Source organism: Arvicanthis niloticus, chromosome 15 (assembly GCF_011762505.2).
Source record: "Arvicanthis niloticus isolate mArvNil1 chromosome 15, mArvNil1.pat.X, whole genome shotgun sequence".
NCBI lineage: Eukaryota > Metazoa > Chordata > Mammalia > Rodentia > Muridae > Arvicanthis > Arvicanthis niloticus.
In genome coordinates, this window is record NC_047672.1 from 60431023 (window position 1) to 60458103 (window position 27081).

The 27081-nt window shown below is 34.9% G+C and overlaps 1 protein-coding gene across 1 annotated transcript in view; it reads right to left on the reverse strand.

Moving 5' to 3' along the window:
* Positions 1–357: 357 nt before the first annotated feature.
* Positions 358–27081, reverse strand: part of Znf804b (zinc finger protein 804B) — a 486333-nt gene continuing 459609 nt past the window's right edge. The window contains exons 3-4 of the mRNA XM_076913094.1: positions 14006–14136; positions 358–8165 (exon numbers count right to left, since the gene is read on the reverse strand). Of these exons, the coding sequence (XP_076769209.1) occupies positions 4511–8165; positions 14006–14136 (3786 nt within the window). The 3' untranslated portion in view covers positions 358–4510. The remainder of the gene's footprint in view (positions 8166–14005; positions 14137–27081) is intronic.

The following is a 27081-nucleotide window of genomic DNA, read 5'->3' on the forward strand; positions in this document are numbered from 1 at the left end:
TTAGAAATCTTTTCTTGAAGTTGATTGTCTCAATATGTGATTATTTTTAAAAAGAAAACACTGTAATACATTTTTTACTTTCAACAAAGATTTAAATTCACAACTTAAGAATAAAGAGTATATTAGGAACACATACAGACAAACAAATGTACATATGGACTCATACATATTAGTTACATTTTTCCTGATGTCTTGGATTTTGTCTGTTTCTACCAATTGACTTGATCTTGCTATACAAGAGAGGTGGTAAGTCACAAAAATAAGGAATGACTTTGAGAAAGGAATTAAAAATTGGATTGGAATTGTCTCTTCATATATATATATATATATATATATATATATATATATATATATATATATATGTTCAGAGAATGAGAAAGACCCTTTAGCTTATCTCTCTATTATTGGCTTATTCTAAACCTAATCTATTAGGGCATTGCTACCATTTTTAATACAGCTTAAGCCCCAAAAGTACAATCCTTGTCACCAACTATACACCTAATAGAAGAAGTGGGTAATATTTTTGTTTGAACAAGATGATAACCTTTGAAAATCCTCTGACCAAGAATTACTGGGATGAGAACTCACATTCTAAAATCCTCCTCTTACTGAAGTGGTTCTTGTCTGAGACAGAAAGAGCACACATGCATTTTCCTTCTGCATGAAGCTGCTCACTCACTGCTTTTTAATATTTCTGTTCATTAGCAAGAGAACATTCCACTATAGGGGTTCATCCAATTCACAGAACCTAACTGAAGCTTCTTCCTTAGCTTTGCTGAGGCAGAGAATAATTAGATCATTATCTCACTTTAGACTAGTTGTATATGTAGTTGTGTGAGATGTGGGTCTTTAAATGGTGGTTTTAGAAAGCTGAACCTGACATGTCCATGTTTTTCTTCAGAATATTTGATAATCATCTTTACAAATCCAAGAAATATTTCTACAAAAAGATGTAGAATTATACTCTGCTTTTGTACTGTTGTCAGTGTTATCCCAGCAACTTCTTAGACCTCTACTAACATCTAGGAGAATAATTTCATTTATTTTTATCTAGAATCCTGGAATACTTTTGGTATTCCAGTACTCCTGTGTGCAAACCATCTTGATATCTCTACTTACTCTACGGAATGCTTGAAGATCAGGGTATTGTTGGTTAAAAACTCAATGGATTTTTAAATGTTTAGAAAATTGCCTTGCTGCTATCCTTGTTTCTACAGGAAAAAAAAAAAAAACTTCATTTACTAAGACAGTCAGAACTTGTAATCAATTCTGAGAAATCTGACTGATTAAAAATTTTGTTCAGTGGGAGTCTATTACAGTATTGGTTCTTCTTAAATACATTTCTATCCAGTGGAAACAGAAGTTTCAATAAGACCTGACAGAGAATGACAAGAGTAGGCACCATCAAATCCATAATCTGTGAGAAAGAAATTTCAGATAATTCTGAAAAATATCCCCCTACAGTATGATGGAGGAGACAAAGTCTCAGATTTTCTTTGTAAATCATTCTCTATTGTCTAATCAGTTCTCATTTTTCATTATTTATAACATGTATAAAAATGAAGTTAAAAAGCATATTAGGGGACAGATTTTATAGCCCCATTGCATTTTTTTCCATGAAAAAAAATAAGAAATAAGCATTACTCGATTGGTAGATCACCATACAAAGTTCTTTAATATCTTGAATCATGTATCATTGAATCCATTGAGGCCATATAATGCTGAAATGATTCTGAATCTTCACATATAAAATATATAGACATATCTGTGTTGTGTGTTCATGTGCGCACATGTCACCATATACATAAACATTTTACAATCCTTCTCAACAGTACTTATCCTTAATTTAGTCTTGGTTCTTGGATAGATACAAAAAAAGGCCCAATGACTTGGTGTAAAAAGTAAACTCACCAAATTCTTATCTCATAAATTTATCATTTAATAGAAAATTGCTCAAGCCCATTATCATGTGTTTTAAAGGTTATGATAAAATATGACCCATCAGAGACTGATTTTAATGAGTCTAGTTTAGAATTCAAAATATACTTAGAATTCTTTCTGCTTCAGATTTTCAGGCATGTGTTCCTGTAAAGGTAAAATAAAAACTGAAATCCAGCCTGGGTGCTGACTTCACACAACATGTGGAATGGGGATTTTAGTTGTGCCTTTCCTCTATTTGATGCCACAACATTATACCTGTTGACTTCAATTACAAGTCATTTTTGTTTAAGTGGTAGCACCTTGTTTAGTGGTCATTGTATGAGATGGGCTATTCAGTGAGCACTTACATCACTGCTAATACAGGGTGGAGTACATATTTCCAAACTACCTACTTACACTCATCTATCTAAGGACCAGTAGAAAACTTGACTGATTTAGCCTTCAGACAGTCTAGGTTGTCTCCAAGGCAATTTAAAAATTAATCAAGTGCTCTCTAATAAGACTTCTAGTGATTGTTCAAAATTACCTTGTCTTGGATTTGTTTTCATCTTTTTTATCTGATTGAGGAATTAATTATCCACAACATATTTTGAATTTTTTGTGTGGGGAGGCAAGGTATTATCTACATCTATAATAATATTTCCATTCATTTTCTTTTAAGGATGATTTATTCCAAATGTACATAGTTACTTTTGTGGATCTATTTGCAAGTTATATTTGAATATATGCTTTTTTGTATGTTTTACAAGCTTACTGGGTTTTATTTTAATGCCATTTGACTACCAATGCCTTCTATCCATTTAGGGAAAGAGAACAAAACTATGAAAGGTACAGCACAATGTCAGGTATTCTATGTTGTTGAACAATCCAAAATAATAATAAGACAGAAAACACCCTTAAAATAGAAAAAGGGTCTTACACATATTCAAGCTCATGATTTGGTCTTGTTGATACATAATATATTAATCAACTCTCATGGATAAAAGAAATGTGCCAAACTATGTGCCAAGGTACATCTGGGAGCGTAAATAATTCCTGTGGTTTTGATAAATATTTCTTTTCTCTCTCTTTCTTTCTTATTTGTTGAAAATAGGCTAGATGGTGCCAGTTTTATTTTCTATCTAGCCCCTATCTAAGAATGTTTGGTGTTACTTTGGTAAGTGAATTTATTCTTTATGTTAATATTTTAAATTTGTTTGTTTAGTTACTTATCTCCCTTCTGTTTGCAGCAAATGTATCTTTTATACCATGTATGAAAATTTACCTATTTAAACTTCTTGATTTCATTGAGCACATGAAGAATACTAATATTGATCTCTGTAGATATGAGGGATGAGAAAAAGTAGGATAAGTGCTTCACCATAATGAAATGAACTACATGTATTCAGGAATTGTAGCTACTTTTCTCTAAAAATGAGTGAGAAAGGTTCTTCCCACTCAGAGGCCAAACTTTACATCACATCATTATTTGGTATAAGATACATTCTGGTCTATTATCTCACTTTTCAGAAAGCCATAGTTACAGGAGATATAAGTATATGTACACTTCTAATTATAAGGATATTAAATTATATACCAAATAGATGATACCTCATAAGTGATATAAGAAGTATAAATTCTGTGGGCCAGGAAGACTTTCAAATGAATATTTGATCATATGAATAATAATTTGTTTTTACCATCATAACATTCATTCTTTCTAAGCTTGGTGCTTCTTATTTTTGAACAAAATGAAGTTTTTATGGAGTAAAATAAATAAAACTTGATTTTTGTGTGTGTGCATGTGTTCTTGTGATGTTTGAAGGCATTACCAATATATGTAAAATGTTATTCTATGGATATTTTATTTTTGTTTATCAAACACTAGTAGTATCTTTTGTATGAATTTTAATATAAAATTTAAACCTTTTTAATTCCAAATCCTAGTGACTCTCACAAGTTACATATGAAGTGAAGCAAGATGATCTTTCCACAGAATTTCTATAATTATAAAGTTAGTTGTGAAACTGTTTTCAGATTGTATCCATCAGAATATTTCTTAATATCTCTTAGAACCTATGAGAAATGTGTTAAAAGACAATAAAATTAGCAACATAGCCAAAATTTAACAATAGGGGTTCTTCTTAATCATTTATTCATTTTACTGACATTTTAATATTATTTGAAAAATAAAACTGAAATTAACTTTTATTCAGAGCTCATTCATCAGATCCTTCAAACATAGGGTATTTTATGTTTTCTTCATAATATTTATGTTAAACCAGAATGTTTTCTCTTACCAGTTTATACCACTAATTCACAACTTATCTCAAACCAGTGTTTAATATTTTTCAGCCCTTTCTCTCACAAATTATTTTAATTTGATCTGTTACTTTATTCAGAAAAAGAAGTTCTTAAAATGCTCCCATTTCTATACTGATAATTCAGTTTATACTAATGAATTAGTGATATTTGGAATTCGCACCATAACTTTAAACATTTTAATAACAAGAGATGAGGATGTTACTCTATTGGTTTACAAGTAGCAACAATTGGTGCTGTTCATTCATAAGACGCGCTGTAATAACTATTAGTTCAAGTGGACTGCCATATTTAAGGCCTCTTTCACACTATTTAATTGTTGCATCTGGCTTGAGCAAGAGTGATGGTAAAGATCTTGACCTTGTAGCACGGGTTGGATTAAAGGGTTCAAGTGGAAAACAGGAGTGGTGGCTGGGTTTAAATGCGGACCAAACAATGTGGGAATAAACGCTGCAGAAGGCAGGGGCTGAAATGCCATATGTGATGGGTGGAAGGGGGCAGCCGCGACTAAATGTAGTGGGTGACCTAGGAAAGCAGGGTGCCCAGGGATAATGGTTGGAGCCATGGTTGAAAATGAAATAGGAGTAAAATGCGGCTGTGACAGAGGGTGGAGATGAGCTACAGGGAGGGCACTGCTGTGAGAACTTATAGAAGCAGAAACAGCAAAATGCTGTAGAAATGTGTGGTGAATGGTCGTGATGGATGTGTGCTGGTGAACTGGAACTGTCTGCACAGCTGAGGCAGGAGAGAAGGCAGTGGGCCCTGCAGCAGGCAATACTCGGAGATGCTTTGACAGGAGCTGCTTCTGCATATGCTGCTGGGCTTGTAGCTGGAGAAGCTTGTACTTGTCTATTTCATCAGGAGAAAATGTTATGGGCTGTTGAATTAAAGGGGGTGAGAGAGATTTATGACACATTTCTAATTCATCTTCCATTTTGTCATGCTTCTGCATAGCTCTGTCATAGTAAGAGTTTATGTTCCCCTCTACGTGATTTACAGACATGCTTACGTCCTCTAAGTCTCGATTTATCTGATCCTCTTTGGTCTCTGTTGAATCAGTTACACCAGTATATCTATTAGATGGAAAAGCACCAAGGAAATCATTTGGTACTGGGTCACAGCTTTGAAGGAAAGGTTGAACTTCACTAACTGAAGACGTGGATTGCTCTTTTGTTGTCTGATTGTTTTTTCTGCTTAAAGAATGAGAGTCAGTCACTGAACCATTTATGCCTTTGGAAAGATAGTTATCACATTCAGTGTCTGTCAAAGTAGTCAAATTTTTTTTGTTTGAGTTTTTGACGTTGTCTTTGTCAGAAGGTTTATGAACCATGTTACCGTTATCATTTTTTCTTTTGCCTATGTGTTGTCTCTTTTTTGAAAAAGGCAATATTGTTCTGCTAAAACTTGGTGGTCCAGGTTTAGTTGTGCATTGAATTTGTGAATGAGTCTGCGATTCTTTTAAACAACTGTTTGAGGAGATCTCAAATCCCGTTGATTGCTCCTGATACTTCTTGGCTCTCACTCTTTCCAAAAGACCCTTGGCAGTCAAGGATGGCCCCTCTCCATCTCGAATGTTTGACTGTGTAGTTTCTAAAGGGCTACCTGTACAGCTCCTTAGAAGGTAGTTGACTGTGCCTAAGTTACATTGTCTGCACTTAACTTGGTGCGCACCACCAATGTGAAGGCTGGCTAAAGATTTTTGGCTTCTCTTGTTTTTATTTAAGCAGCAAGCTCTCTGTCTCAAATAAGAGTTCAATTTGCTGTGCTGATGTTCATGGCCATTAAAGGTCTTTTCATTATTTCCATCAATGGAAACCCGAGAGCCAGAATCACAATAGAAAATACTTGGGGGTTTGGACCCTGCAAATTGTTGATTTTTACCCAGTTTGTACATTTCTCTGAAGTGGCAGTCTCTGTGTTTTGATCGTTTTTTAGTTTTAAATGAATCTGATAGTTTACCATTCCTGTCTTTCTGTGTTTCTGAGGGAGTATAGTTACTGCTTAGAGACACATCAGACATGTAGAGGCAATTGTGCTTTCTGTGTTTCCACTTGTGCCTTTCAACTGAGCTATACTCTTTTTTACAAAAGCAGAGCAATTGACTGCTGTTAGTCCCCTTGGACCTATGACTTGTACACATGTTTCTCCAACTGGACATATTTTTAGAAGATTCATCCATACATCTGGGATGGTCCCTCAAAGGTGATACTGGAGAATATCTCTTATAACTTAGCTTCCCAGTTGGAGAAGCTCTGCTGGCCACGCTGATGTTGCAGCTGTTTGAGCTTACACCTGTATCCTTTCCATATTCACGGTGATCTCCTGACGTATAAGGACTGAAATCCCAGGTACATTGGTTTTCTTCTTCAAACTCTGACTGTGGACTACAGGGATTTAGCTTATGGTTTTTAGTTCTTGAAATGTGAGGAGAGAAAGACAGACCCTCCAAGGCATTATTGTGAACTGTCCTTTTGCAACTTTGCCAGTGGATGTTTGATGGTCCCACCAATTCAGTATCATCAGCGTTATTGTTTTCTAAACCATCCTTTAGAGACACATTAAGGTAAGCAGGCACTTCAGGACTTTTCATTTCCAAGTCTCTTAGACTAGCATGTTCACTTACACTGGAGTCAGAATCATTAGAGTCCAGGTTGTATTTTCTCTGGAACTTTTCCCAATCTGGGTTAGCTACAATCATCTTTGGTTTCAGAGGTTGATTATCTTGGGTCAAATTTTCTTGTTCTTTAATTAAACTGGAGACTTGGCTCTCTGGTTTTGTCTTCGTTTCTACAGCCTCCTTCTCCAACTCTGTTCGTACATCCTCTGAATTATGCTCATCCTTTGTGGTGCGAGAAAGTTTGAAATCAAAATATAGAGGATTACAGCCGTAAGATATGCAAGGTTCCGTTCTGGTAAAGAAAAGAAGTTCTGTAGGCCACTGTAGAGTGGTGTGACCATCCTTGCTCTGTACATGGAGGAAAGGCAATGGTTTGGATTTCAGATCATGAGGACAACCTTCTCTGCAAAGTCTGTGCACATTCTTGGTAACCCTTTCTGCTTTATCTGAAGACTTTGCTCCATCTTCCATTCTGGAGTTAGGAATTCGATGTGCTTGTTGGGTCTTTTGTTCACTTGGTCCTGAAGGCAAAAAGTCATCCAGACATTCACACCACCTACTATCACTGTGCTTGTAAATGTTAAGTGGACTGGAGGCTTCATTTGCTTGGCATGGGTGATTAAAACAGTTTCCTGAAGTATCCTTCAGTGCATTCCTAATCTCTTTTTCTCTGCTAGAAATAGTAAAATCTCTCTCTGAAACACGGAAGTGAGGCTTAGAAAAAGCTGCCTGAGTACCAGCTGAATCTTTCAGTCTTCTATTAATAGATTCATGTTTGTTTTGTGAAATTTTAGAGTTCATTGAGAAGGTGTTGTTTAAAACACCCTCCAGATGGCTTGATGAGAGGACTCCTTCTTCCTTAGTAAGGTCTGTGTCGTCGTTTGCAAGCCTGCAACACTTGCAGTTCTCAGCTGTTCGTTTGACTTTATAGGTGGGTGACTTGTTACAATCATGTGAATCGTCTGTGTTCTCGCTGAAAACTGAGGCAGAGGATTCTAATTTTAGATAGGCTTTTTTTGAAAATGAAAATGAAACTCCTGTCCTGTGGTTTGCATTGCTGAGATCTGAAGATGTTTGTGCTATCATATTCCCAAACAAGTGTCTCCTATCTGATTGTAGCTGTTGTCGGTTTGGCATGGCTGGTCGCTGCTTATCCATGGTGCTTCTGGGCACATTCTTTCCCTTGAGAAGGGCACTTTTCATGTAGGATACCTTTCTGCCATTCTTAACTGGGAAAATTCCCTGCTGGAGCTGCTTTTCCATAGCTATCCTCGGGGTTTTGTATGCTGGTCCGTTTCCAGAAACACTGTAAATAAGGTAAATATTCAAATGATTAGGACATTAGCATTGGAATCAAATCTATATGCAAACAACATTCTATAGTATTTCTACACTGAGGTGTTTTAATATTCATTGGTGAACATTATTTTCTACAAAATGACTATTTTCTCACACATGTACAAGTCAGTATAACTGCTATAGAGTGGCTAGTCCTGAAATGCTAGGTTTAATTCTGTTATTTAGAAATTTAAAAAGCAGTAACAAATAAAATATTGTATGGTAAAGCTGCAAAACAAAATAAAAAAATAGATAATTTGCATCACAATACATTCCATATAACCTATGATCCTTTGAAATTCAGATTTAACATGTTTCCGAGTCTTTCAAACAGCATATTCATATTAGGTAAGCAATTGAAATTTGCAAAGTGTAAGACAGGTTTTAATTTGATTTTTCAGCGCCTTTAGTGTTCAATATTCACTCCTTCAAAAGTCTTTCCTGCTTACTTCTGCTGAAACAAGGTAGTTAGTCATTATTCTTGTTAATAGCTAATGAACACAGTGTAAGCAGCTGAGAGTTTAGGTTGTATCAGTATTCCCATGAGACTTTGTACCAGTCTCTTGCTCCTTACCTCCAAAACAACCTTATGCCAACTGTGCATGCTTTGTCTTTAGAGGGTTTTTCAATATTATTGATTTGGCTGAGGAACATTAAGGATTCAAGCAGAAAGCAGAAAATAAACAAACACAGACCGAAATTTTTATATTAAAGTTAGTCTTTTCACACCTTATCTTTTCACACTCTTCCTTATACAGGGACACTGATACTGACTTGAGAAAGGTGATGCTACGACACCAGTTTTCCAGTGTTTATTTGAAACACCATTCTGTTTTTATCTTTTCCATGTGCCTGGAGGCACATTTAACTTTTGTTTTCTACTTTATATTTCATTATTTCTTATCTTTTGTTTCTTGGCTATAAATACTAAAAATCTACATCTTTAAAATATATTCCTTAAATTCCGAATAACTAACTATATCCTAAATACCTATCTTTACACCTACGCAAAAGTGTACTTTTCAATCCTTCTCAAAGAATATGTTTTTGTATCAGATGGATACTATTTCAGAAATCCACATGCAGGTTAAATGAAGATCATAAGTGACTATGAGGTACCATCTCAACCTGATACATCTACAAGACTCCTACATGCAGGGAAGATCAGAGTAGGGCATAGAACTGGAGGATCAAGGGCAAAGCAGGAGGCTCAGTGAACCTGCTGTAGAACAGTGTCTTCTAGACATGATAGAAAACTTGTAGCCACGAAATCTCAGCAACATCTTGCATAAATTAGACCTGTATAATGACACCAGTTGACATGCCAACAGCAATGGAGAAGAGTTCATAAGACCCCACATCTAGATGAAGAGATACAAGCAACCAATGGCTTCTGAAAAGAGGAGAATCCATTTTCTGAAAGGAAAACTCTCCTGACGTGTTATCCAACCCCAAGTCCTTAGCTCTACAACACAAGAACACAGGAAGAACACGTAATGGATTCAATATGCATATCAGTACTCTACTGCTTGTAGTCTTTTTGTAGTTAACAGGTAATTTTTGATATTCATATTTTATTTTGCTGACACTGTTTCTTTGTACAGTATTACAGTCTATTATTTTCTCTGCCCTTATATGTTTTAAATTACAAATTATAATTTTAGCCATTGTTTATTACACAATTATCTGAGACTATCTGTTCTCAGGAATGAACAGGTAGAGCTTGACAATGATAGTGTCTCCCATTGTTGTGGAGAAATCAGATTTGGGAATTTTAGAAAACAGTGACTTTTCCTTAATTGTTTCATAATGAGAACTACTTCCCCCCCTCCCCATAACAATCTTCTTCCCTTAATATTCTCACCATGCTTTTCATAAAAGAGTACCTTAGTCATATTTACTATCACTCACGGGAGAAGTATTCAAACAAAATATGTGGGATACTGAATGCTATTTCAGACCAAAGAAAATACCCAAATACAGGTATTGAAGTGTTGGTGGAGCTTAGACACAGAAGGACCAGGGATGACTACAGTGTAACTGATTTTTTTCTTGGTGACAAGGAAATACCTCTCCACATGTGTGCCACATTTTGGATTAAGCAGCATCTATGCTACCTGATTAATAAATTTGCTTCTTCTGGAAAATCAATTTCCTGCCATTGGTATTATACTCAAAAGAAGTACTGAAATTTAATGGGAGAACATTAGGAGTTCCTCTTCCAGATTGAAAAAAAAAAAAAAAAAAAAAAAAAAAAACCAAAACAAAACAAAAAACAAAACATGAATATTTTAATATTTCTAAATTATGTTTTATTTCATATAATTTTATTTTATTCGATAGTTTATTTATTTACACAATCATTTCATTTTAAAATAAATAGCTATCTTGAGGATGTAAATACATGTATGGGGTGGGTATTCTATGATGCACCTTGGGATATCGAATAGATATATGCTTGTAGTATAAACTTGTTGCTATGATAAAGCTCACTGACACATTCAACACAACACATAATTTCTTGTGTGTGTTTGCATCTGTGTTAAAAGTAACTTAAAATCCTCCATCTTAGCAAATTTCTGATACAGAACATAATAATAATTACTATGTATAGTTCCTAAGCTCTACATCATATCCTAAGAACTTATATATGAATGTGTGTTGATCTCCCATGATTCCTGTCTCAAGGTCCTGAGCAGAAAACACTCACTCTTCTCTAATTTTTCCTGGTTTATACACTTTTTTTTCATCCTCTTCTTTGGAACTACCTGTGATTTGGAAATAATTATATTCATTTGTAATACCTAGTTAGAAAGTGACTGAAGACTTAACCATTTAACTTGTACTAGTGTGTTGTATATCTCACTATTGTCCACAAATCCTGAAGCAAAGTAACATAATAAGTATACAAATTGTCTCCTATGGGGAAAGGCATATCTTTCAAACAGAAACAAATAGACATACCAGAATATAATGATTTTGTTGTGTTGTATTCTGGTTCTTATGTGTGAAATTTCTGTTTTCAGAATCAACAACACTAACATGTCTCAAATTTTATACAAACATCCATAAAGAAATACCACACTTAAATATTTACATAAAAGTTTATGTTCAGAAAGTGAGTACCTCCCAATTCAATAAATGCTTTTATTTGAGACCCTGTATGAGTGAAGTTATCCAAGACAACATCAAAGCTGGCTGTCCAATATGAAATTCAACTTCAATTTTCTGCCAAAACTTGTTTATCAGTTGGATTCAAATATTCTCAGCACCACTAATTCACCTTTCCTATATGGAAGAATAATGTTAGTTGGCTCATTCTAAGTAGACAGTGTCTTTTCCTACAGGACCAATTGTAGGGCGTTGAAAATCAGAGGTTCATAAATAGGACAAGATACATCACAGAAAGAAACACAAAATACTCATGAAATATCTTCACAGAACATTCACATTTGCCAGGTTCTTCAGAAAACATAAGGGTAATGGACCAGACATATGTAGTCTAGGAAAGAAGGCATTGTACTGTGACAGTCATTTTTATTTTAATTTTTATGCATCAATTCTGATGCAACAAAAAATATTTTATAACTCTAAGTTATGTCTATTAGGCCATGAGGCTGTTTAAGCAAATAGAGCAATTGGTGAGCAATTGTAAGGAAGAAATAACCTCTATGATTTGAAATTCTGTATTTAGAGGACTGAACATTTTATCTTTTCTGTAACAGTGGGGCACATTCTGGCATGTAGAGTGGTTATATTTGCATTTGTTTGGTACATAAGGTTTGGTGATGGATATATTAAATTAATAGAGCAGGCATTTTAATCTAGAAGACCATCTAGAAGACTAAGTTTCTGGCAACCCCAGAAACTTAGAAATTTATCAGCAGGAACATCGTCATTACTATCCATCCTATTGCCCTCTAAGAAAATCATGCCCCACTCCCACCATCACAATGATTCCTCTGATTCTTTCTGAATATTCTACTTTGGAGAAGAAGAAATGTGGGTGTGTAGTTACTTCTATAGTAAAGACAAGAAAAACTCAGATTTGCTGATGAACAAGGGAGCTTTAGTGAATGGCATATGAAGATCTTTATTTAGGATATCTTTCTTCTGCATTTATTATTATTATTTGACTTACTGACTACTGTAACTAATCATGCAGGAACTGAAATGTGATCTCCATGATTTCTTGTATGCTACATTAATGCACACAGGAATCTGTGTTCTAAGTTCTGTTTCAGTAGGTCTGATTTCTTAATATTAATCTACTACTATGCTTGAATGACATGAGTCTCTTGTTGGATAGACTCATTAGTATCCAATATATGTCTCTGATTGTGTGGATCCTCTCAGAACAAGTCTCTTTATATTAACTTTATTTCTGTACACATGTAGTATAGTGCCTTTAACTTTCCTTTATCTTACATTTAAAAATTTTTAATGTTTTATATATTTGATTAACATATTCTAAAGACTTTATATATGTAAGTACTGTAAAATGATCACTATTTCATTAATAATTAACCAATATCATAAATATTTTCTAATCATCGATTTTGAATGTTTTGTGGTAGTATAACTAAACCATTTGCTTTTGTTATTGCATACTGAGTTCCATTTAAGCAACAGGAATTTAAATTCTGGCAGAGCTACAAATTCCACAATTCACCAGGTTGCTGTCACCCACATTAATTAGCTATGTTACTATTATGCATTATAATCCATATTAGCACAATTCACAATCTGCAATGTTAATTGCATTCCAGGTAACAACTTTGAATCATTCAGTGGCTGCAAGCATTTTTTAAACTGTCATTTTTTCAGCTACAAGTTTGTATTAATGTAATGCATGTTATAGTATAATTATCAATTAAAATGACATTGTGCTGTAAATTGAACCACATTAATTATATTTTGTTTGTCTCTCAGACAATGATACAGTCATTTTTTCTAGACTTAAGTGTGTACAAGGGAATATACAGGACATGTATTATCCACCCCAAAGATGCATGTTATTTACAGTTTTAAAGCTATCATTGTTGATGCGTGAGACAGAACAGTGTTTGGAAGCCATAACAGTGCAATTTCATATACTAATACATAGAACTGCATACATGATACTTGCACAAGATCAAGCCACTCAAATTTCAGTACCATTGGGTAGCTGATCGTCACTTGTCCCTCCTATCTGGGGAGCTCTTTGGGAACTGATGGTTGCTAGGACCAGGAGAGTCAGTTTTCCTCAGGGATGTGAGTCTTATGCAGATACCCATCCTTGTTTCAGTAGATGAGAAGATGATCCCACACATGCATATTCAGTCAGTGCTAGATAGTAAGTATTTAATTACAGATGTATACATATAGAGAGAACATATGAAGCCTGTAAGGAAAAGTGGTAGGAGACAGAGGAATTGGGGGTGGAGGGAGGAATGGGGGTTGGAATTGATTCAACATATTACATGTATAATATATGCATATTAAATATTTTAAAGTTATCATTATAAAACAAATTACTGAAGAATTATGTCAGAACAAGTTAAGCTAGAACAGATGCCAGTTTATTAGAATTGTTTTCTGGATCAGTTCATTAAGCAGGGTAATAAGTTAGCAGCATTAGGAAGAAAAAAAATGAAATGACAAAGTTATTAATTTGTGAACCATTAACAACTAAGACTTTTCCTTCAAGCATATTTGTTGATTAGTGCTAAGTTTATATTGTTGCAGAGAACAAAGTAGATTCATTATTGAAATTTCCCAGGAGACAGGAGATGCAATTTGGACCATCCAAGCCCCTCTGTGTCTTACCATTCAGACTGTTGTCGCAGCTCAGCCAGCTGATGGAGCCGTTTAAGTGCCTTTTCTTGTTTCTTCTCATCTTTCCATGATTTGGAAGCTACATTTCTAGCAAATTCTCGATGCTTTAATTCTTTCAATCTCTATATGAAAGAATAAAATGGGAAGAGTACTATAAATAAGTAAAACATGCTTTTCTGTCTACAAGAGTCTTAAACATGGTCCTGAAAGCAAAACTGTCTTTTGGGACATGGAGAGGAAAAGCGTTTCTAACACTATTTTTCTTTACTCCAGGATAAATATAGTAGATAAATGTAGTTGTCCACTAAGTTGCTCCTCAAAGCTTGTCAAAGTCAACCTCAGAGTGTGCTGCAAAACTGGGACTCAGTCCTTGGTGGCGTCATCCTGGACACACAGCTGAGTCAACTGTGTGTCTGGGAAAATTAAAAAAAATAAAAAAAAATTAAATTAAAAAAACAAAAAACTGGAATTCATGTGCCATCTGCAAAGAGAGAGCAGACCAAACATTTTTCCCCCCCTAAGGCTACCTGCATTAGTCCCTCTCCATAAAGAAGAAGCTAATTAAATCAAATAAGGTGAATAAACGTCTCCCAGTAAATTGCTTCTATTACCAAATACTAGTTCTAAGGGGGATTTCAAATTCATTTTTGGTTGGAAATGCATACCAAATTCAGAGCATGATGCAAAAAACCAAAATGTCATGAATTTAAACACAGAATAGTGGCTTGGCTTTTCTTCATTTAAATTAACCTGATTCTCTTTTAATGACTTTTCTCTAAAACAATTGGTTTACAGCCAGATTAGATGCTTCTCATTACATGTTTAGATCTATTCTTTAGAAACTTACACAAAGCACACCTACCAATATTGAATGAGTTGGAAAAGAGACACTATCAAATGAGCACTTTGGAACTTAGGGCTTAATGGTGAATTGAAAGTGTACTTGAAGGTTAGCCACTCTTGACTCACATAAGATGTTAAACATTCTAAAATCTGTGTCCATTTTTAATTTTTCATATCAAGTATAAAGATCCTCCTGAGGTAAGCAAAAATCTTCAAGCTATCATTGGTCTGGCAACACAATATTTCCTATACATAAAGAAAGGGCCAAAGTTTTTTTAATAATCATTAGCTTTATTCTTGAAAGAAATGTAGTCATGTGAGACAGTGTCCAGGTTACCATATCTAAATTGAATATCTGGAAGAAGTTGACTAGCCTTTCTGAAGGAAAATAGTTTGAGTACAGAAAACAAAATGGGAACAGAACTGGTAATAAGCACAGAGAATACTGAAGATTCTGAATTAAATTTTTGTAAATACTTTGGATATTTCTAAAAAAAAAAAAAAAGCTCCAATAATTAAAACTATATTTTTTAAGAAAGGAAAAAAATACAACAACATCTATCTCCCAAGCACAGTTCAATATCAGAATTGTGATGATCATGAACGAGTAGATATCCTTAGTCAGTCAGAAATAGAAAATAATGTTTACAATCTTGCCATATCTAGTATTTTCACTTTCTCATAATCTACTTGCTCTATAATTTATGGTTGTACTGAAGACTTAACTTACAAGAAAGTCATCTTGGAAATGGTTTTTCTTACTTTAAGAGGACATGGAACATTCACTTCAACTGTCTTGAAGAGAAAAGATGGCTATTTCAATGAAAATGGGTGTTTTTCTCTTGATTAATAAAGATAATAAAATTGCTACATATTTATTTAATATTTTATATTACCAGCACATAAAACTTGTGCAGTTGAGGAAGTTTATTCATTTACTGATAAGTCATCTCTCATGATCTTAAAAATGAACTAATTTTTAATTTTAATTTAATTTTAATCTTAAAAATGAACTAATTTTTTGAGGAACAAAGACTCCCGAAAAATAAATTTTATTGTTATTTTTTAATGTTTATTTTATTTAAAACATCTAGCCAAAAATTTATTTCAGCCTGTGGGAATGCTCAAGTTTACTCAGAGAGAGAGAAAGAGAGAGAGAGAGAGAGAGAGAGAGAGAGAGAGAGAGAGAGAGAAAGAGAGAAAGAAAAAACAGAGAGAAAGAGAGACAGAGCATTTAGGAGAGAGGAGAAAGAAGAGAGAGAAGGTAAAAACAAATCAGAAAAATTTTATTATGTTCACAATGTACTTATGAATACACCTATATGAAAAAAAAAATCTAAACTCAGAACTTTCTCTGTCTAGGAGAAGAACCCTGTAAAGAATTAAATGAATTAGATGCTCTCTTTTGTGATTGGATTACCTCACTCAGGATGATATTTTCTAGTTCAATCCATTTACCTAAGAATTTCTCGAATTCATTATTTTTAATAGCTAAGTAATTCTCCATTGTGTAACTGTACCACATTTTTTGTATCCATTCCTCTGTTGAAGGATATTTGGGTTCTTTCTAGCTTCTGGCTATTATAAATAAGGCTGCTATGAACATAGTGGAGCATATGTCCTTGTTGTATGTTGGAGCATCTTCTGAGTATATGCCCAGGAGTGGTATAGCTGGGTCCTCAGGTAATGCTATGTCCAATTTTCTGAGGAACTGCCAGACTGATTTCCAGAGTGGTTGTACCAGCTTGCAATCCTACCAACAATGTAGGAGTGTTCCTCTTTCTCCACATCCTCGCCAGCATCTACCATCACTTGAATTTTTGATCTTAGCCATTCTGACTGGTGTGAGGTGGTATCTCAGTGTTGTTTTGATTTGCATTTCCCCAATGACTAAGGATGTTGAGCATTTCTTAAGGTGCTTCTCAGCCATTCGAGTTTCCTCAGTTGAGAATTCTTTGTTTAGCTCTGTACCCCATTTTTAAATAGGGTTATACTCACTGATAAGTGGATATTATCCCAAAAGCTTGAAATAGCCAAGATTCAGCTCACAGACCCCATGAAGCTCATGAAAAATAAAGACCAAGCATGGATGCCTCAGTCCTACTTAGAAGGAGTAACAAAATATTCAAGGGAGCAAATATGGAGACAAAGTGTGGGACAGAAACTGAAGAAGGGGCCATCTGGAGACCATTCCACCTGGGTATCCATTTAATGTGCAGTTACCAAAGGTAAACACTGATGTGAATGTCAGGAAGTGCATGCTAACAAGAGCCTTATATTGCTGTCTCCTTAGAGGTCTGCCAGAGTCTGACATATTCAGAGACAGATGCGCACAGCTAACCACTGATCTTTTCAAGGGGTTCCCAATGGAGAAGTTAAAGAGAAGACTGAAGGAGCTGAAAGGATTTGTGGCCCCATAAGTAGAACAACAATACCAACCAACCAGAGTTCCCCAGGGTCTAAACTACCAGCCCGAGAGCACATAGGGAGGGACCCATCACTCCATCTGTATATGTAGGGGAGAATGACCTTGTAGGGCATAGGTGGGAGAGGAGATCCTTGGTCCCATAAAGGCTGAACACTGAGTAGGGGGGAATTTGAGGGTGAGGAGGTGGGAGTGGGTGGTAGGTGGGAGCACATCCTCCTAGAAGCAGGAGGAGGGGGGCTAGGATAGGAGGTTCCTGGGTGGTGGGGGGAATGAGTTAAGGGGATAAAATCTGAAATGTAAATATAATATTCAATAAAAAATTAAAAAGTAATGTATGCTATCATCCACCCAATGTTCCAAATCATACAGGTTCTCACCAAGAGAATTGAGAAAATTGAGGTTGAGTTAGATAAGGAACTCAGGAAACTCTTTTTCAGAAAAGAGTAATTAGCTCTGATTAGTACTGCCTAATAATAAAAAAAAAATAGCTGATTACAAGCTACTTAGATGAATTATTGCCACCTATAAAACACCCAAACAAATTCCAAAATAATGAATGTAAGAAGAGGGATTGCAAACATTCAAGACTGTTTGAAAAAAGTCTCCTCCCCCCAAAAAAAGAAAGAAAACCACTGTAGAAACTTACTAAAATAAGTACAAATTACATATTTTAAAAAGTTTAAGTGAAGTTACTTTATAGTAGGGTTGGGAAACAGTGCTCTCAGGAGACACCACAAATTAGCAAATAAAAAGCCCAATGGCAGGAGTGGGTTGCCTGTTTGACAGTTGTAAGCAGGCCTCCATATACTTCCTATATGACAGTCTATTGCTATTGGTCTTAGTTATCCTCTAGAACTCAATGGAAATACCCTATTGCTGAAGACACCACAACTTTAGTATAGATTATGGAGAAATAAAACTGATACTGACCTGTAGTTTCATTCCTACTGGCACACAATCATAGTTCTGAAAGTTAATATGCATATGACAGGAGAAAATAAAACATCTATCTTATCCTGCTTCAGAATCTTTGAGCTACAATAATGATTGGGCAAGACATGCCTACTGATACAAGGGTGTGACAAATGTTACCAAAATAATCACTTTCTGACTGAATTTAAGGTCAGTGCCAAAGATGAAATGCATACATAACACCTTTCTTTATTAGGGCAAAGAACATGTGTGGCTTGATATATTAGAGGCCCTAGGAAGAACTTGCTGTTAATCTGTCAAATGGTCATAGTATTAAATTTCCTTTTAATGATTTATTGCTATACCTATAAACTAGTTCACTTCTCAACCCTCACTGAATGTGTTAGTCACGGTTTCTATCCCTGCACAAAACATCATGACCAAGAAGCATGTTGGGGAGGAAAGAGTTTACTCAGCTTACACTTCCACATTGCTGTTCATCACCAAAGGAAGTCAAGACAGGAACTCACACAGGGCAGGAACATGGAAGCAGGAGCTGATGCAGAGGCCATGGAGGAATGCTGCTTACTGGCTTGCTTCCCTTCCCTTGCTCAGCTTGCTTTCTTATAGAACCCTGGACTACCAGCCAAGGAATGGCAATACTCACTATGGGCTGAGCCCTTCTGCCTTGATCATTAATTAAGAAAATGCCTTTAAAGCTGCATCTCATGGAGGCATTTCCTCAAGAGAGGCTCCTTTCTCCATGATAACTCTAGCTTGTGTCAAGTTGACACACGAAACCAGCCAGTACACTGAAGACTTTCCATTTTTGTAGTAGATGGCTATGAACACATTTACTCAAGGTGCAGGAAATAAATTGGAGAGTTCTCAGGTCTAAACAAAACATTTGCATCACAATCCAACCTACAAGGGTCAGGGCTCATCAAACAGAGGAGGAGAAAGTATGATAAGAGCCAGAAGCAGAAGCTGATCACAACTACAAAGAGTTTTGTGGACAAATAAGAATTAACAGAGGTTTTAATAGAGTAGCCAAGACCTGGACAATCTTAAATTAGACAAAATACAAGCATGGAGTAGGAGGCAGGCATGAAGTTCCAGCTCTAGCCAGAGAGCTATTGAAAATTGATAGTTACTGGATCAGTCAGTTTACTTTAAAAGTGATTCCTAGTAGGTAAACTGTATTCTTATGGACGTATGGAAGGCATCAACATCAAAAATATTAGAAAATTATAAATTGGACTTGGTCAACTTTTTTATTAAAAAGAAAATTAAGTTGGATGAAGAGAAAGTTTAAGGATAAAGGTTAATATGATAAAAACACATTGTAGTATGGAACTGTCGAAGAATTAATAACAATATTGTTGAAAAAGAATGCAATGAATGGGCTTTAGAATTTCAAGATAAAGATAAAGATCTATACCAAAGAAATTATCTCTTTGTAAACAGGCAAAATATGCACATATTCATACATGCAAATTTAAAAGAACTCATTATCAGCAGACATAAGTAAGAAATGGTAATAAATAGCATGAAGTAAAGATGAGAGTTATATGAAATATGTATACCAAATAACAAAATAAAGGGACTAGAGCAATGTATGATTTTCCTGTGATATTAGTTACATTGTTAGATGTTTTGATGTTTACAGAAAAGGTATAAATAAATCAAATAGCAATGGCCTTAAGGCCAGGAGGTGCAAGAGGGGTGAAATATCACTGTACTGTTAAAATGTTTCTTTGTTACAAAGCAATATATCACCAACCATGAAAAGACTGTATGTTAAAGAAATGTAATATTAATTATACAGCAATTATTAAATTAATAAATTGAAGTTTTTTTATGCAGTGGACCATAAAGGAGATAAAAGAAAATGATTAGCTTTATTTAATTGAAAGGATAAAAGAAAAAAATAAAATGTAGAGCAAATCAAATGAGATAATTGTAAAAGAAATTGTAAGATAACAGGAATTTAAAAGTGTCAACAATAAATTAAGCAACCTACACAGCAAAATGAAAAAAGTATAGACTATCAATTAAAAAGTGAGCTCCTATATAAAAGTAGAACATTATTCATTTATAGTGATTGACATCTCAGCCACATAAATGAGGATCTCTGTTCAATGGGAAATAAATCTGGCAAACAATGACAAAAATCTACTCAATTTCATCCATATGTGGAATTTAAAATAGCCAGTGTGCTAGAAGTTGAGTATGGAATGGTGTTTACAAGAGTCTGGGAAGAGTTTGTGTGGTGGTTTGCATAAAAAAATGACCACCATAGGTTCACATATTTGAAGGCTTAATCATCAGGGTGTAGCTTTACTTAGAAGGATTAGCTGTTGTGGCCCTGTGGTAGGTGGGATCTTATTGGTGCAAGTGTGTCACTGGATTACAGCTTTAAGGTTTCAGAAGTTCAAGCCAGGCCCATAGTTAGTTCTCTCTCTCTCTCTCTCTCTCTCTCTCTCTCTCTCTCTCTCTTTCTCTCTCTCTCTTCTGCTTGTGGATCCACTTGTAGAACTCTCAGCTACTCCTCTAGTAGCATGTCTACCAGCAGGCTGCCACTGTCTACAACAGGATGACAACAGAGTAAACCTCTATAGCTGTAAGCAAGCCCCAAACAAATTCCTTCCTGTATAATAGCTGCCATGGTCTCAATATGGGATTTATTCTCTGCAAAAGAACACTAACTAAGTAATCTAGGTAAAGTTTAAGAGGAAAGCTTCAACAACTGGTCTAAGGAACAGTTAGGTACATTAAAAAATTCTGCTCTGCTGTTTTGTAGTAGAATTACCATAAATGAGAGTAATGAACTGATTACTTTAAAAGGTCAAAAAATGAACTTTGAAAATATTACATAAGGAATGATAAGTGTTTAAGGAGATAAATACGTTTAACATTATTTGACCATTGCTCTATACACATGTATAGAGCAATCATTATTGCATAATTACTATTTATATGGATAATTTTGTGTCTTATATAACAGGTTATAAATAAACTTTAAAGAAACAAGACCCAACTGAATGTCTGCTATAACATCAAACTTTAAATATAAACATACAGGTTGTTGAGATGGCTCAGAAGGTAAAGGCATTTGTTCCCCATTGTAAGGATCTGAATCTGATTCCCAGTGTCCATATGATGGAAGGAGAATACCAGCTCCTCCAGATCATCCTCTTAGTTCTGTAGATATGTCATGAGACTTCTACACTAGGATGTAAATCGTGCTAACACCTGGTAAGAAAGAAAGCTGGAAAGCTCTTAGTATACTAAATCAGGCTACTGTGCTGTAGGAGCATTATGAATGATGAAAGCTATTTCATGATGACAGCTATCCAAATTAAGCAAAAACAATGATAAATGTGCATGCACATATATAACTGAACTTTAAAAAATATGAAACAAAATTTACTTAAACTTTCAAGAGAAAAATTGCTAATAAAAATTGGTAATTATAATAGGAAAGATTTTCTATACCCCACCACTAATCAGCAACAAGTTTCAAGCTGTAAATTCCATACACTAAAAAGGTTATACTAAGTGATCATATTGTTTAAAACACACTTCTAATTATTAATTTACTCAATTAAAACAAAGCAAGAGGCATTTTTTTCTGCTGAGTACAGTGGCAAGTCATATACGAAATCAAAGTTTTCCAGTTTGTGTTTAGAATTTGCCTAGTTTCTATCGTTGTGATATTTACTTAAACCACATCACCAAAATTGTCAGTAACCAAATCAATATAAGGAAAAAGAGCATCCAGTGTATCAATTCATAAAAAACAACCTTCACATTCATGTCAATAAAATAAAATAGTTAATTTCTTTATAAAGAGTAGAAAGTACTTAATTACTATTCAAAGCAGGCAATAAAAGTGTATACGTTTTTATCTTTTTATAGTCTGAATAACAAGCAGAGGTCAGGTAATAATAGAAAATACTTTGGTTTCTTATGCTCTAATGAGAAACACATTGAAAACAAGAAACTAAACTCATCAACATAATTATAATTTTTATCTGCCCCTATAGATATGATTGATCTTAATTACAAATAAGAGCAAAGGTTTTGATATACTGAGAAATTATAAAGCTCACTGATAACAAGACTTTTGGACCTTCTGCTGAAATTTATATTTTGTCCCAAATCAACGGTTTATTTTTACTTCACTAAGTTAAAGGACCATACTGACCATAAGGTAATCTTTGATTTGATTCATACCAGCTCCCTGGCACTCCTCCTTTTGTGGACATGTAGTCTAATATAGTATGAAATTAGCATATATTCTAGTATAAAACGTAGAATATATTCTAATAAACTACACTATATTACACTATGTAGTATAATAGGATATCATCTAATATAACATGATCTAATAAAGTACGAAATTAGAACAGCAGAAAAATTGATAGCAGATCTGCACGCTGGAGAACTCACACAATTTAAGAGCTTCCTGTACTCATCAAGAAGAATTGAACCCATTATAAATCAGCTCCCAATAAAGCCACTGAAATATTGTTTCTCCAAGCAAGGCCAACTTTTCAATAAGAGTTCACTATTCATTTTTATGTTTAAAATTTATTTTCTTCATGTTTTGTAAGATGGAATCCATGCCTGACACTATCCATGAGGTCAATAGCTAAGGTTAAATAGGTCATGGGCTCTAATAGGAAACCTACTAATTTTTTTTTTTTTTTTTTTGCTAAATGAATATAGCAATAGACATTTGATGATATGTTGCTACACACTCATCAATCAGTGCATTGCTCAGCTCTCATTAAAGATGCTTCCTCTTGCAGTAGATAAGAATTCACAGTTGGATGATGTACAGGAAATAAGAGACTCCTGAATATTTAGCACTAAGTGTGGTATCTCTATCATACCACTGTGCTGGAGGTTCACAGATCTATGTGGAATAAGAGGTAGAAAGAGTGTAAAAACCAAAGGTGGTGGTTTACATCAGGAAAACTGTTTTCCACATATAACAGGGCAGAATCACATATAAACTCACAGAAACTCTAATAGCACACACAAGCGCTACACTATGTAAGCCCACAAAATACCAACACAGAGCAGAATCACATATACAGTTTCATGTCTAACCAAGAAGCTATTTAAAATTGATAGCTGCTAGGAGTTGGAAAACCAGAACTTCTATTTTTTTATTTTTTATTGGATATTTTAGTTATTTACATTTCAGATGTCATCCCCTTCCCCCATTTTCCCTCCCTAGAACCTTCTTAATCATCCCCCCATCTTTTTACTTTTATACCATTTTAATTACATGCAAGTATTAAGGTCAGTTCTAAGTTGAGGAACTAGCAATACAATAGATACAAATAGTCAAGGAACAAACAAGACAATAAATACAAATAGTCAAAGAACAAGCAAGGCAATAAACAAAGTTCCGTGAACACTCCCATGATCACTGTTTCTAAGGGCTTATCAGGATGACCAAAATATCTGAGTCTACTTCCTTGTCCTAGCCCAAAGTAATTTTCATATATGAAGCCTACTTCTTTGTTCTAGCATAAGATTTAGATTCCTGCTTGAAATTACTTCTTTGTTCTAGCCAAAGATTTAGATTCCTACCTGAAATTAAAATGGACCCCCAAACAGAGTTATTAAATTAACAGGCTGGCAAGTCAAAGATGGGTAAGATTCTGCGCAGAGCCTTACCAACTATGACAGAAGGGCATTGTTTTAATAATGCATATTCCACAATAGGTAAGAAAGGCATTCTTGTCATAATGACCTAAGACAGGCTCAGTCTTTTTTATGAAATAAAAAAGGGGGCGAGGTGGAGAGCTTTGGGGCTGCTTGGCAAGAATCTACGTTGGCCAAGGACAAGGAAGTGGGCTTCATGCAGATATTTATTTTCTTCAATTGAGTAACACTGGTATAACAACCACACTCCAAGAGAGGTTCATTCTTCAGAGTAGTCAGCAAATAAAGTGAATTTTATATTGTTTGTTGTTTTGTTTGCTTGTTCTTTGTTTTTAGAGAAAGGGAGAACATGAGTTGGAAGTGTAGGAAATGTGAAAGGCCCTGAGAGGAACTGGAGAGAAAATAAAAACATAAGATCAAAATATACTATATGAAATTCTCAAAGAATTAGCAAAAATATATGGCCATGAACTTCACATGTCATTCTTAATGAACCTTATACTGAAAAATATATTGTGAAATGTATGACACAAGTAGAAAATCTCACTCTCAGTCACCTCAGTGTTATACACATAGAGCTGATAAGCATGAAGGCCACATTTGGATTTCTATCTACAGAGGAACTATGAGAGGACAGACCATAGGGAAGAGTAACCAGGTCTAATGTACTTCTCTCCACAAGAGTCAGTCCCTCTTCCTTCTACTACAATACACAGAGAGGTTGTGCTTAGACAGAAGACCTGAATGAATGTGTCATGGTCTATTATGATGGATTTTCTTAAATGACTCAGTTGATAGTTCCTAATTAAAGATAGCCATTCATGTCCATTTTGGCAGGAACATACCTGTTCATAAAGTCTAGTGTCACATTATAAATGATCAAGGTTGACACTGTGGCTGAACAGTTATTTTTTTTTTTTTCATTTTCCCTTTAAAGTAATTGCCCAACCTAATCTGATCTTGGTAAGGGCCAACAGGTATGAGAATGTCAACTAGTGCTTCAAAAACCAGATTTATATTGTAATGTATTCTGGTTTTGTTTGTTTGTTTGTTTGTTTGTTTAGACAGGGTTTCTCTGTGTAGCTCTGGCTGTCCTGGAACTCACTCTGTAGACCAGGCTGGCCTTGAACTCAGAAATCTGCCTGCCTCTGCCTCCCAAGTGCTGAGATTATAGGCATGCACCACCACTGCCCTGTAATGTATTCTTTATGCCAACATTAACTTCTTTATTTTTAACAAACTGCAATATCACAGACATAGTTAATAATTTTTCTATTACTCTTTTGTTGTTTTTTCTTGCAAGTACATGTGACATAAGGGTATATGTTTGCTCAGCATGGTATATGACTGCATGTTCACATGTGTTTGTATTAATATATGTGTACAAGTATATGTACATACATCATGGGTATAAAAGCCAGAGGTTGACATTGGAAGTCTTTATTAGTCACTTTTCATTTAATGTTGAGTCAGGAACTAATACTTGAAACTACAGCTTGTGAGTTTTGTTAGCCTGGCTAGCCAATTTGTTCCCTGTTTCTTTTTTTCTAAATGGTGGATTAACTGAGCTTTGTGCAGAAATAAGAATTATAGGCTAAAATAAAATATATGTGCATGTAGTGGTATTTAATCTACTTCCTTTTTTTGACCTTAAAAGGAGGGTGCTTAGAAGCATTTGTTCTCTGTTGACTCAAGTCTGCTGCTCTAGATTTTGCGAACTATGCATTAGTATATGGACAGCAGTCTGCCATTTGCTCTGCATCCTGATACTTCTCCTGGCACTATAAGCCAGTACCATAGATGCGCTCTCTCAGGAACAAGGATGATTCAGTATGTTACAAAATGTTTGACGAGCAAACTCAGTTTGATCCCTGGAATTGTTCTTTGACTTTACAGGCATGTGCTGACACACACATCCTCATGCTTAAACACAAGCCAGAAATGTATATATAAAAGTAAAAATGAAATAAGGAAAGAACTACTGTCTCCCAGAACCTTTTTTTTCCAGCCCCGATACAGATTACAATCCTTTATACTTGAAAAAAAAAAAAAAAAAAAAAAAAAAAAAAAAAAAAAAAAAAGGTTCATTGAGGTTCTGTGTCAGTTTGTTTTCAGACCTGTGTAGGGTTTGCTAATTACGACCTAGCGACCTAGGAAGGAAAGTAGAGACAATTTTTCAAGACTCAGGCATTTCCATAATTGGAAGTTTCCTCTTACGACTCTATACAACTTCTCATGTGTGAAGGATTTACAGTGCTCTGAAATATGAGAGTATTTTTATATGTCTGTGTTATAATGTTACTCATATTCAGAAACATATTCACTGTTCATAGTGAACAAAGATGTTTACATTCATGATAGAAAAAAGACGAATAGTCTAATCCTTTCTTTATACCAATAAGATATTTCACATACAATCATAAATTTTATACTGTAAGAGGAGCATCTTCACTACCTTTTTGTCTCTCATATATATGATCAGCATAATAAGTTTAAACAGAACAGCTTTTATATATAAAACTGTGAAACACGGCACCTCAGAGAACTGGAATATTCCCAGAAATTTCAAGCCAGAAGAAGGAAAACACTAAAACTTGGTGCCAGCCAGAGAGAAATGTCTTCTGCAGAGATTTCTCACAATTACAACAACTTGTCAGATCACTTTGCAGGATGAAACCAAACCCAGATGATGAGGGCCAGAGCACATCTTGATCTGACTCTTTATCTATGCAGATCTACAAGTTTTACTTAAACCTTAACCTCATGTCAGAAGGACAACTAGGTGTTTAGGAATCACTGGATCTGTTTTTTTATTTCCACCTATACTAAGTGGATACATTGACTATAACTTCTTTGTTTAATTTCCAGTACCTTAAACACTAAGAATAAAAATAATAGTCTAGAAACTTTTGCTTACCAGTTGTTGCTTTTCCATCCCTGTTTTTCTGTACCATCTTACCCTCCATCCAATTAATGCAGCAGCAAACCCTTAATCTCATTACAATTTGGCTATAGTAGAAGCTCAGCAAACAACGAGGGAAGATTTTATTAGCTCTAGACATGGAATAAAAACAGAAAAGAAGAGAAATGATGCCCTGTCTCTGAATTCTCATAAACTGAGCTAATGATACTGAGAGACAAGAGTTAGACAGATTTTCTAATAGGCAGATACAGAAAGCAACATGGTTAGGTAATGAAA